Source organism: Salvelinus fontinalis, chromosome 37, assembly GCF_029448725.1.
Source record: "Salvelinus fontinalis isolate EN_2023a chromosome 37, ASM2944872v1, whole genome shotgun sequence".
Taxonomy (NCBI): domain Eukaryota; kingdom Metazoa; phylum Chordata; class Actinopteri; order Salmoniformes; family Salmonidae; genus Salvelinus; species Salvelinus fontinalis.
The window spans coordinates 15,914,615-15,929,012 of NC_074701.1; the positions used below are offsets into that span (position 1 = coordinate 15,914,615).

General features: G+C 40.2%; 2 protein-coding genes across 2 annotated transcripts; one reads left to right on the plus strand and one right to left on the minus strand.

The window, feature by feature from the left end:
• Positions 1–390: 390 nt before the first annotated feature.
• Positions 391–2,992, plus strand: LOC129835946 (cystatin-F-like). The gene is made up of 4 exons (XM_055901640.1): positions 391–496; positions 1,553–1,716; positions 1,887–2,009; positions 2,229–2,992. The coding sequence occupies exons 1-4, from the start codon at positions 457–459 to the stop codon at positions 2,331–2,333; spliced, it is 432 nt and encodes a 143-aa protein (XP_055757615.1). The 5' UTR covers positions 391–456; the 3' UTR covers positions 2,334–2,992.
• Positions 2,993–3,676: 684 nt separating this feature from the next.
• apmap (adipocyte plasma membrane associated protein) lies at positions 3,677–13,474 on the minus strand. The gene is made up of 9 exons (XM_055902110.1): positions 13,183–13,474; positions 10,790–10,906; positions 9,813–9,928; positions 9,070–9,162; positions 8,548–8,667; positions 8,125–8,299; positions 7,744–7,878; positions 6,564–6,756; positions 3,677–4,752 (listed from the first exon to the last, which is right to left on the minus strand). Exons 1-9 carry the CDS (start codon positions 13,272–13,274, stop codon positions 4,543–4,545), a joined length of 1,251 nt encoding a protein of 416 aa, XP_055758085.1. The 5' UTR covers positions 13,275–13,474; the 3' UTR covers positions 3,677–4,542.
• Positions 13,475–14,398: the final 924 nt, after the last annotated feature.

Here is a 14,398-nt window from a genome sequence, read left to right on the forward strand (position 1 = left end):
GCTTTAAACCAGTTTAAAGCCAATTCAAAATTGCTCGTGGTGCTTTCCCACTGGGTATACAAGGGTTGAATCATCAACGTTGTTTCCACGTCATTTCAATGAAATTCTGTTGAACCAACTTGGAATAGACGTTGAATTGACATCTGTGCCTAGTGGGTTTCTTCTCTTATGTACTTACTGTATGCACCACCTTTCCAAGTAAGCACAATTCATTAAAATAATGTTCTGTTGCAAAAAGATTAAAGAATGTCAATCAAAAGATAATGAAAGAATCAAACTATCTCTTCAGTTTTCACTATTGACTGTACCTGCTAGTTATAATTGGTTGAGATCATGTCCTGTGGGAGGGGGGCCACGGTACGTTTTGCTAGGCTGCAATGTGTGGTGAAAGTGTTGCCTTACAGGAAGTAAAATAAACAGAACAGTGTTGAGAAAGCTCCAACAGGTATTGGCAACATGCTTCTCCTCTTCTCTGGCTTGTGCCTGTGCTCAATTGGTAAGCTCTTTTAATTAACAGGATGACATTGTGTGTGTTCAATTGAAGTTGGAGGTTTTGCATGTCATGTTTGTGAAGCCAATTGGTTGTCTTGGTTTTCTGAGGATTTTGTCAACTTCTTCAGTTTAACACTTCTGATTACTTTACCATAACATAACTACACCAATATCTGTTATTACAGAACATTTAAATAATTAATTGCCTCTTTGATCAGTAGCAATGCATGACAGTTAATGATCATTCCTATGCAATATAATGGATTTATATCCTGCTTGATTTCTGTAATCGTGTTAGGGTTAGGCCCTTATGGCTTGGCTTCAGTTTGTTTATGAGGAGTTCTCTGCTCATGTTGGCTAACTATTTATCAGTATGAGAAAAATATATTGTGTGTCACTTGTCTTCAGTTCTTACTGTCAGTAGTAGCACACAGTCTCATGTAAGTGTGTGTGTGTGTGTGTGTGTGTGTGTGCGTGCGTGCGTGCGTGTGTGTTTCTCGCGCAAAGACTGTGAAAATGCAGTGTAGATAGGGATGCCAACACCACGTAGATGAGTAACAACCAACAAAAAACAAGTAGGCCTACATAAATGAAAACAATAACATGTCAGGTACAGTACATGACCACTGCCCAAGCCAACACCAAACAAAGGATACCTTGTTTATTTTATTTTTTCATTAGTATTAGTCTTTTTTAGTATTAGTTCTTAGGATCAACAATTACCTGTCTCATGTTACTAATTATATTGCCTTTCAATATGCTGATTGTTGGCCTGTTTACTTATGTTTTGCTTATTTAAAAAATATATTTTTGTTTATTATGTATTGTTTTTCAGGCTAATTATTATACTTTTTGGGGGGTGGGGCAGGGGGGAAATTGTATATTTATTTTGTTGTGATTTTGTTGTGATCTAAAAGCTTTAAATACAAAAATGTCATATATATAAAAATGATTTACTGTTTGTAGGAGTGTAAAACCTGTAGTACTGTAAACAGGCTGTTACCCTAATTTAACAAACATTTGTGAATGGTGTTGAGTAGACACTTTTATTTGTTTCCAGTCAGTTGCCAAAGGTATACGTCTGTGCCTGGCTCTCCCTATAACATCAGCACGGATAACAAGGGGGTCCTAAAGGCGGTCCTTCACGGGGCCTACTCATTTAACAACCAGACCAATGATGCTTTTCTCTTCAAGCCATCTGCAATCGAGAAAGCAGAAAGACAGGTATGGAGGGCAGACAACAACTTTGACCTTCATGCTGAACTTCTTTGGCTAAAAACCTGTTAGTGAGAATATATAAAATGTGTGGCATATGGTATGGTTCACAATATACTGTAGTTGGTTTTACCAGCGAGGCATAAACGTCTTCGGTTCAACATAGCTTTCTGTTACAGCTTGTAAAGGGGTTCAAATACATTCTGGAAGTAGACCTCTCACGGACTGTGTGCCGCAAAAAGGGGCACAAAGACGCAGACCTGGCCAACTGCAAGTTCCAACCAGATGGTTTGTTACAGCAGGTATTGTACAGTACACATTGTTTTTAGTGCAGAATTAACAAAAGTTGGAAGAACAGCAGTGTGGATTGAATTTAAATATGATATAGTATGTCAAAGTTGTATGTATAGCAATTGGGTAAAGACCAGCACTCATTTTGGCTGACAAGTGGAATGGATCATGGCTAAATGTCATAACATTGTGGATTATTATTTTTAATAGAGGGCATGTTTGTCTTTCAGACATTCCACTGTGACTTTGAGGTTTGGACTATGCCTTGGCTCCACTTCATGAAGACTATCTATTTTGTTTGCAGTCCATCTGACCGACCTTCCACTTCTTCATGAAACCCAATCCTTCCTCATTTCAATATTCTGAGGAAATCACTAAGCCGTTTCCTTCTTAACATGGTCATATAACTGAGTATATTAAAATAGTTCACTATTTTACAACTTGATGTTAGATGGTTCCTCACCCTGAAAGTAGTCTACGGGCCAGGAGAAACTGTCATCCATGGATCAGTTTTCTTTAAACAGCCACTACGAACTTCAGATAAGTTTATCCACTACAAGATATTAACCAATGGAAGTGATGGGGTCATGTGAGCATGTTTTTTTGTTGTTGAAATGGCCAAATCACCTTTAAGTAACATCAGAACAAATGTGGAGTTGATTTGAATTTGGACATTAAAAAACTTCCATCATTTTCATTGATTGTTAGCTTGGGGTTGGTTAAGGTTAGCTGAAGTTTGTAGTGGCTGTTTAAAGAAAATGGAACCATGGATTACAGTTTATCTTGGCCCATAGACTACTTTCTGGGTGAGGAACCATCTAACATCAAGTTGTAAAATAGTGAACTACTCCTTTAACGTATAGTCAAACAATGGCAATTTCCATGTCTTGAGTAGCAATATGATTTTCAGGCCTTTCAAGTCTAACTTACACAGCTACAACAACCGAAAGGCACCTAACCTTGTATTTTATCCTATAATAAAATGGTAAACTGCTTTGACCCTTGCAAATTGTATACCGAATTATAAATAATCACATTTTGGCCTGAGGTAGGGTCTGCACAGACTCTAATCAACAAGCTCTGATAAAAAAAAACGGAACCTTGTGAATAAGGACTTGACAACCAAGCACGATTATATTAAGCCCATGTAAACATAAACCTTCTACAGAGTCCATCTGAAGGCTTGCTCCACCGGGCCTGTTAAACAGCTAGGGTTATCATTCTCCCTCAGCACTCAGTGACCTGAACCCTGACCTTGGGTCTAATAGTCTGTGATACACCTTAATTATTCAAAGGCTCTTATGAAACCAGTGCAGCAGCATCAGCATCTGATCTTGAGGAGGGAGTAGAGAGCAGAAGAGGCTGACAACTGTAGCAGCGGGCGGCTCTTGGGGTCAACACTTTCCTCGCAGAGCTCCCGGCACCCTCTTTGACGCAGCGCTCTGAGCACCCTCTTTTAATGAGCTTCACTGGCTCTGAGGCAGGGTAGGGTTTCGATCTGCTCTCATGTAGATGTCTACTGTACATTGCTGTACACCGACACTGGTTTCTCTCATTTAAGACATGTAGTCGGTCAGTAGCAGGCTAATCTTTATGGCAGTAGTATGTAAACACTGGTAAGTAGCTAAACAAACTGTAGAAATGTGTCACCCTGTTTTTCATATTAGACAAAAGCCAGTTTTAAAACATTACTGTTTTAATTCAAAGGAAACTCAGCTGAAGGCCAGCAGCATTCAACAACGAGCAAAACATTTACATTACGTAAGGTAGTTGACAGTGCAATATGCAAAAGCAGATGAAATGTATCAAAACGAGAGGAAATGATTCATACTTATTTTGGATTCTTTTTGCATCACCTTTATTATGATGAACAAGATCTTTGATTTCTAAATATACACAACAAAATAAATCAGTTCAAAGTGGCACTCCTAAAATAATACTGATTCGGTGTGTATTTCAACTGATAAAATTAAGACTTTGAAATTCTCCCAAGTACAATAATAACATTGTCAGTTATATTTAAGGGTGAGATGAGAGCTTAGTGCAAAAATTAAATTAAAAGTTGAGATACTGAATGGTTTAAACAAACAAAAATAAGAACAAATTTGGCACATTTCAACAACCCAAAACACAGACCTGAAAAACAGTGTACTTACAACATGGGGATTTTTGGGCAAACTATTTGGCCCAAAGACTGTTTGGTTAAATAAAAAACATTCCTAAATAAAAAACTACTGAGATGCACTGTCAACAGAAATTAAAGGGTTAATAGTTAATTGTAGGCTGATAAGACTAGAAAGGATGGATATGCATCCCAGTCAAATGTGCCTTAATAGTGCAGATACTTAATGAAGACTAGTCCATTTTTCCTGAAGCTGGTGAAAAGCAATGCAAATGCAGCACATCAAGCATTAAGCCATTCTTTTCAATTCTGATGTATTTGCTGTTATTGGAAAACAGACTAGGTAGTGAGGTGTTAGGTAGGTAGACAGCAGTCTCATATATAGGTTTCGTCTGAGAAAGTGGTTGTGCTCAGCTCCCAGCTCACACCTTGCTGAGATCCAGCTTGCAGAGGTAAGGGGAGCGGAAAGAGCCTAAGTAGAGGTGGCCGTCGTGCTCGTGTGCCTCACTGACGTAGGCCGCCACCATACCGTGGGGGTCATGGAAGCTACGCACGCACGTCCCGCTCTCCTGCAGCTCTATCACCAGGCTGTAGCGAGGCACAAACTTCATCAGCATGTCTTGGCTGAAGAGCTGCAGGGAGAGGGAGGGAGGAAGAAAGGAGGGAGGGATAAGTCATAGCACCAAAACACGACTGAAGTAGACGACATCACGCATAAAGAAACAGTCTAACAAACTGGTCTCATGGTCACAATGAATGAGGTGTGTGTATCCCGTCAATATTTGTTAGGCAGGTTTCCAGCTGGCAAGATTCTATAGTGGCTTGCGAAAGTATTCACCCCCCCATGGCATTTACAAAAAAAATACATTTTTGGGGGGTTTATATCATTTAATTTACACAACATGCCACTTTAAAGATGCAAAATATTTTTTATCGTAAAACAAACAAGACAAAAAAAACTAAAAAAGACAATAAAACTTAAGCATGTAGAACTATTCACCCCCCCCAAAGTCAATACTTTGTAGAGCCACCTTTTGCAGCAATTACAGCTGAAAGTCTCTTGGGGTATGTCTCTATAAGCTTGGCACACCTAGCCACTGGGATTTTTGCCCATTCTTCAAGGCAAAACTGCTCCAGCTCCTTCAAGTTGGATGGGTTCTCTGGAAGACAAACAGGTTTCCATCAAGAATTTCCTTGTATTTAGCGCCATCCATCATTCCTTAAATTCTGACCAGTTTCCTAGTCCCTGCCGATGAAAAACATCCCCACAGCATGATGCTGCCACCACGCTTCACTTTGGGGATGGTGTTCTCGGGGTGATGAGAGGTGTTGGGTTTGCGCCAGACATAGCATTTTCCTTGATGGTCAAAAAAAGCTCAATTTTAGTCTCATCTGACCAGAGTACCTTCCATATGTTTGGGGAGTTTCCCACATGTCTTTTGGCAAACACCAAACATGTTTGCTTATTTTTTTCTTTAAGCAATGGCTTTTTTCTGGCCACTTCCATAAAGCCAAGCTCTGTGGAGTGTACAGCTTAAAGTAGTCCTATGGACAGATACTCCAATCTCTGCTTTGAAGCTTTGCAGCTCCTTCAGGGTTATCTTTGGTCTCTTTGTTGCCTCTCTGATTAATGCCTTCCTTGCCTGGTACGTGAGTTTCGGTGGGCGGCCCGCTTTTGGCAGGTTTGTTGTGGTGCCATATTCTTTCCATTTTTTAATAATGGATTTAAATGGTGCTCTGTGGGATGTTCAAAGTTTCGGATTTAAAAAAATTATATAACCCAACCCTGATCTGTACTTCTCCAGAACTTTTCCCCTGACCTTTTTGAAGAGCTCCTTGGTCTTCATGGTGTCGCTTGCTTGGTGGTGCCCCTTGCCTAATGGGGTTGCAGACTCTGGGGCCTTTCAGAACAGGTGTATATATACACTGAGATCATGTGACAGATCATGTGACACTTAAAGTCCACCTGTGTGCAATCTAACTAATTATGTCATATCTGAAGGTAATTGGTTGCACCAGATCTTATTTAGGGGCTTCATAGCAAAGGAGGTGAATACATATGCACGCACCACTTTTCTGTTTTGAATTTTTTTGCATTTTTCAAACGTAATTTTTTTTCATTTCACTTCACAAATTTGGACTATTGTGTATGTCCATTACATGAAATCCAAATAAAAATATATTTAAATTACAGGCTGTAATGCAACAAAGTAGGAAAAACGCCAAGGGGGATGAATACTTTTGCAGGGCACTGTAAACCCTTGTATGTAAAAACACAGAACAATCAGACTAACAGCAATGAAGACCAGACTCAGTCACAGTAAATTGGACATGCAAATTGTTCTCCCTGTAGTATTTTTTAAAACTTCCATGTAAATGGACAAAGCTATTGGTTTTATATAATATAACGGCATATGACATCAAGTCTTGTCATATCATCTACCTTAAAGATGAGCTTCTTGATCCAGGGCTTCTGGGACAGGAAGTCCAGCATGGAGAAGCCAGGGTTGGGCCGCACCGCTGACATGGCCACCCAGTACCCTCCAGAAGAGCTGCGACGGATGTTGTCAGGGAAACCAGGCAGGTTGTCAATAAACGTGTCCATTCCTCCTTTATTTAGACCTGACACATGAACCCTAGGAGGGACACAGACACACAGTCAATTGAATGGAAATTCAGGAGATGAGGGAAAGAAAGTCCATTGCCTCATGCTTACGGTATGTGTGACATACAGAGGTATTATGGGAAACAATTCAAAACATTTGACAAAAAAATATATATTTTACGAACAGTCTTCATAATACTTTGAAGTCTGTTTTGGAAAGACCACCCAGATTCAGAGTTTTCAGCAGCACCAGGGTATTTGTCTCAGCAAACTGTCTGCATTGATAAAGCAAAAGGAAAATGTATGACTTATAACTATTATAAACTAGTTATGGGAGGGAGGAAAGAATCTACTTGCTGGGAAAACCAAAAACAACATTTAAAATAAATACAAAATAATGCCCCGTTTTTCAAGGAATCAATTTACTGATTTCCATTCTGCACAGTCAGCAAATAGAAAACGTCCCCAAACAGTCTGTATTACCATACAGGCTGAAATGAACAAAGAATTAACACCTCCCTCACACTCATTCCCCCTCACCCCCAAAACAAATTCAGCAGGAAGAGCTGCCTCCCTCCTCTACCCACACTAGTATTACTACTAGAGAAAGGACAAGTTAATTTTGTCTTTCTACTCAGGCAGCTTGGTGAAGGGGCTCTGTTACCGAGGCAACAGTCTGCTTGCATCATTTATCCAGGTGAGGCTTGGGAGAATTGACTGTGTTCCTTGCAGGTTTTAAAAAGTGTGATATTACAAAGGCGAAATAAACCCATGAAATCTTGTTACAGTGGAAGGAAAATAATGAAAACCAGAGGAGAATAAAAACCCTGTGGGCGCACTTTGAGCACGTTCAAAAAGTGGCCACCACAACAACTTAGCATCTGACGAAACATGAGATCGTTCCAAAGGAGGAAGAGAGAGAGATACGCAGGGGGGGGGGGGGGGGGGCCGACCTCTTCACTCAGTGAATTAGTTAAATAAGGCTGGTCGTGTTGCTCAGGAGGATCAACTACAGCACCTGCGAATCCTAGCCATGGTAGTCTCAGTCACCAGCACAGACTCCTCATCAGGGAAAAGCTGGATCCCGTTGGCAAAGCGAAGGTTCTCCATCAACACGGTTACCTCCTTGGTCTCTGTGTCGTACTCTAACACACTGAAAGACAGACAAAGGGTTACATATGGACAGCTTTTCTCAGACTTCAGGTTGTTGTCATTATAAACTGTTCCTTTTCTTCAAAATGAAAGGTACCCACATCATGTATGAACACGCATGCTTTTAAGGCCCTATACTGATCTAAAATCTATATTAACTATCAATAGAAACTCTTTACAAAGGGAGACAAGACCTTGCTATTAGAATGTGCTCAAAGCTCTCCCTAAGGTTTGTGGTAACAGTTACCGTCCATCTGCTGTGGCCTCCATGATGAGATTAAGGTAGTCTCTGCGCTGCCACCTGCTGCTAGAGTCTGTGAAGTACACTTTCCTCCCATCCTGTGTTACATCCAGGTCATTGACGAAGGAGAGCCTCCGGCCCCCAACCATCTGCCCAGCCGACACCAGGTTGGTCACCTCACCTTTACGATGAGTCAAGGAGTGAGAGTTACATCACTAAAATGTCTTGCATAATACCACACTTTTATTTGGAAGATATTATATGCAACAAAATTGATTATACTGAGTAAAAGGTGAAAATTGTTGGGGAATTCCTCGCAAAAAAAAATGAACCGGTCTATGTCACATTACTGATGTGAAAATCTATCCTATAAAGGAAATAAAGCCATTGCTATGTAGAAGCTTGCCCTTGGCTGTGTGTGCTGCTGACCTGTGACAGGGTTGACCTCGAACAGCCCCAGATAGGCATCAGCTACAAACAGGGTGCCGTTAGGACCCACTCTGATACCCAGGGGTCGTCCACAGCTAGGCTCCTGCTCACGGGATCCATCTAAAACATACCACACAATCCCAGTGGATATGAGGTATCTGAAGTAATTCCTTATTTATTGGGTGCTATTTATTATTTCAATCATTTTGAACAGGCTAATCTGATTAATATGAGCAAATACTAGAGTTCGAGCTCGGCCTTTCTTTGACATGTCATTTCAGTTTTGAGCCACACTGCAAGGCCTGTAGTGCATTAAGCCATCCTTGTTGTGCAAGTATAAAAACAATCCATAAAAGGCATGAGTGAAATGCAACTGCTAAGAGTTGCTTATGATTGAACTGTTGTGTCATTTCTGTCTAAATCATGTCATGTTGAGACAACATTGTGAAATTGAAGCTTGTGAAATCAGGTCTAACGCAATGAGTGAGGAATCAATCACAGCTCTAGTCCTTGCTCACTTACCACACGGTGGCTTGCCAAGTCTGGCTATAACAGTGATGCTCTTGCCTTCAATCTTCACTATCTTCCCGTCAGCCGTACCTGTGTAAATCACATCTAGAGAAGGAGATAGACAATAACAATTAGCATTTACAAACTGAAAAAATGCCTGGGCAATATGTTGGACACGGTTCACCATTATGACCTCAGAAAAGCAAAACAGTTGCAGAGGAACACAAGTCATGTCATGTGTGAAAATATGTGTCATCTCAAATATCCATCTGTCACTAAGAAATCAAGGTGTAGCGAAATGCTTATGTTTCTAGCTCCAACAGTGCAGTAATATCTAACAAGTAATATCTAACAATATACACAAATCTAAGTAAAGGAATGGAATTAAGAATATATAAATATATGGACCAGCAATGTCAGAGTGGCATAGACTAAGATACAGTAGTATAGAATACAGTATATACATATAAGATGAGTAATGCCAAATATATAAACATTATTAAAGTGACTAGTGTTCCATTATTAAAGTGGCCAGTGATAAGACCACGCTTATCATAGCTCATTTGGAAAACCTAAACATCTGCTATTATTGGTCAACAGCGTGTCTGCAATCCAGACTGCATTACCCTATCACCTTGAAATATCAGCTGATATTACTGTGGCCACACCATACATTACACAAGCCCAAACAAACTGGGTGAAGGACATTGTCATGTGGCGAGACTCCAGCTGGAATGCTTTACTCCCATACTGACCTCCGAAGTTGGCAATGGACTCTGGGCCAACAAGCTGGTCCTCAAACAGCCGCTGTGCCTCCCTCAGCTTAAAGTTGGGCTCGTAACACCCAGACATAAGGGGAGGCTCATTGAGGCTAAAAAAAACAAAAACAAGAGAAAACAAATTAGGAAACAGAATCAGTATGAATCACTGATCAACACCCTTGCCCTAGACTAGCCTGTACCCTGAAGCCTAGTTCTGTGGAGAAAAGGGAGAGAGGAAATCCTTGGCCCCAAGCCGTCAGAATGGATCATTAACTGTGGATGCAGAATTTAGAAATTCATTCTAATGAGGACAGGGAGTCGCATGCTATTTGTTCTGAGGGGCAGACACTGGTTACAAATGAGATCAGCCACTGTGCAAGTTGGGGCAGCAAATCACTCAATCTAATAGCATTAGTAGAGAACGCAGTATGGAGAAATACAGCTATGCAGTTGTGGAGAGATCAGGGTTGTGGCAGTGGAGTGGACAAGAGTGATTCTGAACTGACTGGAGGCGCCTAAAAGGAAATCGCACCCGTGCATTCAGACTATGAGCAGTGCCTTATCAATCTTGTTTGGCTAAGCATTTTATATTTGCATCAGAACATTAGGCCTACATGATGAATTCTATTGCTTAGGGATGATTGAAACCATTCTACATACTAACATTATATACTGCTACATAATGTATATTATACAAGTAGTATACGCCTAGTCATTCAGTGGCGTAACATCTGTGAGAGGGACTTGTGGTAGAAATGTACAGAACAGTTTCCACAAAACTATTTCACAAAACTAAGAGTTGAAAAGTAAGCAGAAATGTTGACTATGCAGACGGACTAAAGTATTTTGCAGTAAAGCTGATTAGTGTAAACATTCCTTGAAGTCAATACATTTCTGAGCTATTACGAGTTAACATGATTCTAAAGACCAGGAGAAAAAAAAGAGAAGGATTTAAATTCTTGACATCTCACCTGAGCAGCTCAGGGTGAATAGGAGACTCGAGCAGGAAAAAGACTACAAGCAATGGAAGGATCAGGCATCCTCCCAGGGTCACCAGGGTCACACGGAATACCTTTCCACTGTAGGTACTGGGAAAAACAAAACATAGATCAATTAATGCCGCCCGACACTTTTCTATAGAGCTGAGGGATGAGGCTGAGGAAATGTACCCTCTCAAATTCATAGAGAACTCTAGATGCAAGGACTGACATCCACATGATAAATATTAGGAAGCTTTACAGTACCAGTCAAGTTTGGGCACACCTACTCATTCAATGGTTTTCTTTATTTTTTTTACTATTTTCGAAATTGTAGAATGATAGTGAAGACATCAAAACAATGACATAACACATATGGAATCATGTATTAACCAAAATAAAGTGTTAAACAAATCTAAACATTTTATATTCTTCAAAAGTAGCCACCCTTTGCCTTGATGCCAGCTTTGCACACTTGGCATTCTCTCAACCAGCTTCACTTGGAATGCTTTTCCAACTATCTTGAAGGAGTTCCCACATATGCTGAGCACTTGTTGGCTGCTTTTCCTTCACTATGCGGTCCAACTCATCCCAAACCATCTCAATTGGGTTGAGGTCGGTTGATTGTGGAGGCCAGGTCATCTGATGCAGCACTCTCCATCTTGGTCAAATATCCCTTACACAGCCTGGAGGTGTGTTTTGAGTCATTGTCCCGTTGAAAAACAAATGATAGTCACACTAATAAGCACATCCCAGATGGGATGGCGTATCGCTGCAGAATGCTGTGGTAGCAATGCTGGTTAAGTGTGCCTTGAATTCTAAATAAATCACTGACAGTGTCACCAGAAAAGCAGCCCCACACCATCACACCTCCTCCTCCATGCTTCACGGTGGGAACCCACATGCGGAGATCATCTGTTCACCTACTCTGCGTCTCACAAAGACACAGCGTTTGGAACCAAAAATCTCAAATTTGGACTCATCAGACCAAAGGACAGATTTCCACTGGTCTAATGTCCATTGCTCGTGTTTCTTGGCCCAAGCAAGTCTCTTCTCCTTATTGGTGCCCTTAAGTAGGTGTTTCTTTGCAGCAATTTGACCATGAAAGCCTGATTCACGCAGTCTCCTCTAAATGTTGAGCTGTGTCTGTTACTTGAACTCTGAAGCATTTATTTGGACTGCAATTTCTGAGGCTAGTAACTCTAATGAACTTATCCTCTGCAGCAGAGGTACCTCTGGGTCTTCCTTTCCTGTGGTGGTCCTCATGAGAGCCAGTTTCATCATAGCGCTTGATGGTTTTTGCGACGGCACTTAAAGAAATTGTAAAAGTTATTTTATTTTCCGGATTGACTGACCTTCATGTCTTAAAGTAATGATGGACTGTCGTTTCTCTTTGCTTATTTGAGCTGTTCTTGCCATAATATGGACTTGGTCTTTTACCAAATAGGGCTATCTTCTGTATACCACCCCTACCTTGTCAAAATACAACTGATTGGTTCAAATGCAAAGAAATTCCACAAATTAACAAGGCACACCTGGTAATTTAAATGCATTCCAGGTTACTACCTCATGAAGCTGGCTGAAAGAATGCCAAGAGTGTGCAAAGCTGTCATCAATGCAAAGGGTGGCTACTTTGAAGAATCTCAAATATAAAATACATTTGGATTTGTTTAACACTTTTTTGTTACTACATGATTTCATGTGTTATTTAATAGTTTTGATGTCTTCACTGTTATTCTACAATGTAGAAAATAGCAAAAATAAAGAAAAACCCTGGAATGAGTAGGTGTGTCCAAACTTTTGACTAGTACTCTACATAGTTTATGTTCTTGTTGTTTGTAAACAATGGAGTAGGCTTATAACCTGTATGTTGTTGGTTAAATACAGGTTTAATTGCTGTGTTAAGCTCCTGAAGCATAGGCCTAAATTACATTCTTCAAGAATCAATGGGTATTTTGAACAGATTCCCAGATCTCAAACTGTAGTTTTAATAATATCAATATGTTATTGGGTGTTTGAAGAGATCCATGAGGTCAGTTCAGGTCAACAGTGGATGATGCAGTACACAAACATACACACTGAATGCAAATGCATATATTTTCTTTCAGAGAGAATGCATCTATAACAAACCTGAATAAGCCTTACCGTCACCAGCGCATGCTAGCCAATGCTCTCTCCACTGACTGGTTTGGTTCATGCCATGCACGCATAATGCAAAGTAATTCATCCACTGTTACCTGTCAGTGAGTGGAAAACTGACCTAGATGTGGATTGTGTTTACCTCTGCATCTGTCATCAGCTAGCAAGTGCAATACATACTACATAGCAAGGAAAGCAGTATCTGATGATAATATGAATACTGTATTATTTAGAATATGCTAGTTTACCTGGTGCCCTTGTATTGGGGTTCCTGTAATTCGTCTGTGATAATCTGTGGTCTGTTCAGCCTCCTGAACCGCAGTCCCTCTGGCTCATTCATACTGAAATGAGACTTCTACTATCACTCTATCCAAAAATGAGGTTTCAGGTAAGCAGCTTGTTACATGAGAAGGTTGATAATTCGATTGCTTGTAAAGACAGATACATGCAGGACATCGTAGTGATAGCTACAGTATTCAACGACGAGCTTTCCCGGCCGTGGACAGTTTTTACGCAATACGCATTTTTTTATTCTACGTCAGACGACAGGTGCCGTCTCTAATCCTTGATATTCAACGCCACCTGCTGTTGTGGAGTGTGCGCTACAGATCTTTTTTAAAAGGTCATATCAAACACGGAAGAGGAAGCGAGACATCCCACTTCCTCATTGTTTCTATTTTAACGGAAGTCCAGACCCTGCTACTATCGCATTGGAGTGTATGGAGAGCCACCCCCTTTTTTTCAAATGGTTTACCACCTGAGTTAACGATCTTAATTTAGCCACCGTCTTTGGTCATATGATCTGAGGAAGGTCAAAATTGGTCCTAGGAGAACACAGGGATAAGCGTGGTCTATAGACTACCACAGTATGAGTCATAATAACCCAAAAACCAAGCATTCAAACAAGGAAATTGTTCCAATAATTTTTTCACAATTTATTTTTCCCATATGGGATTTTAGAAACACTTAAAATAATGCCTGTGTTTTGTGTAAGCTTACACTGGCCTGACGTTTTGACAACAGTGTAAATCTCTCCAAGACAAGGTGACTTTTATCAATATATTCGCCTGTATTTACCCCCCCCCCCCCCAAAAAAAAATGCATACCAATTAGCTGTTAATGTGGCTATCATAAATAACTACCAATAAGATGATGATCTGGACGAGACTGCTGAATTAAGGAAAAGTTAAGAATCTCTGGATAAACTGCAGTATCTAATGTTGGCCAAATTTTGTAATTAATAAATTGCCTAAATTTTTTAAAATTGATAATTCTGTGAACTGTCTTCTGCAAGTTTTAAATTGAAGTGGATGCTATCGAAATTCTACTTCACCTACACAATTTAAATGAATGAATACCATGATAAGTAAATATGATACCAGACCAAGGTTTTTGTAACATTCACAAGACTTGTTTTGTATTTTTGTGATGATTTTCTCAAAATATAACCAGGTAGTGAGTGCA

Excerpts from the sequence above, each read along its gene's own strand:
- LOC129835946 (XM_055901640.1), top strand. The coding sequence starts at position 457 with ATGCTTCTCCTCTTCTCTGGCTTGTGCCTGTGCTCAATTG. Across the intron at positions 497-1,552 it reads CTTGTGCCTGTGCTCAATTG|TCAGTTGCCAAAGGTATACG; the intron begins GTAAGCTCTTTT and ends ATTTGTTTCCAG. Across the intron at positions 2,010-2,228 it reads CAGATGGTTTGTTACAGCAG|ACATTCCACTGTGACTTTGA; the intron begins GTATTGTACAGT and ends TTTGTCTTTCAG.
- apmap (XM_055902110.1), bottom strand. The coding sequence starts at position 13,274 with ATGAATGAGCCAGAGGGACTGCGGTTCAGGAGGCTGAACAGACCACAG. Across the intron at positions 8,300-8,547 it reads CGAGGTCAACCCTGTCACAG|GTGAGGTGACCAACCTGGTG; the intron begins GTCAGCAGCACA and ends CTCATCGTAAAG. Across the intron at positions 6,757-7,743 it reads ACCATGGCTAGGATTCGCAG|GGTTCATGTGTCAGGTCTAA; the intron begins GTGCTGTAGTTG and ends TGTCCCTCCTAG.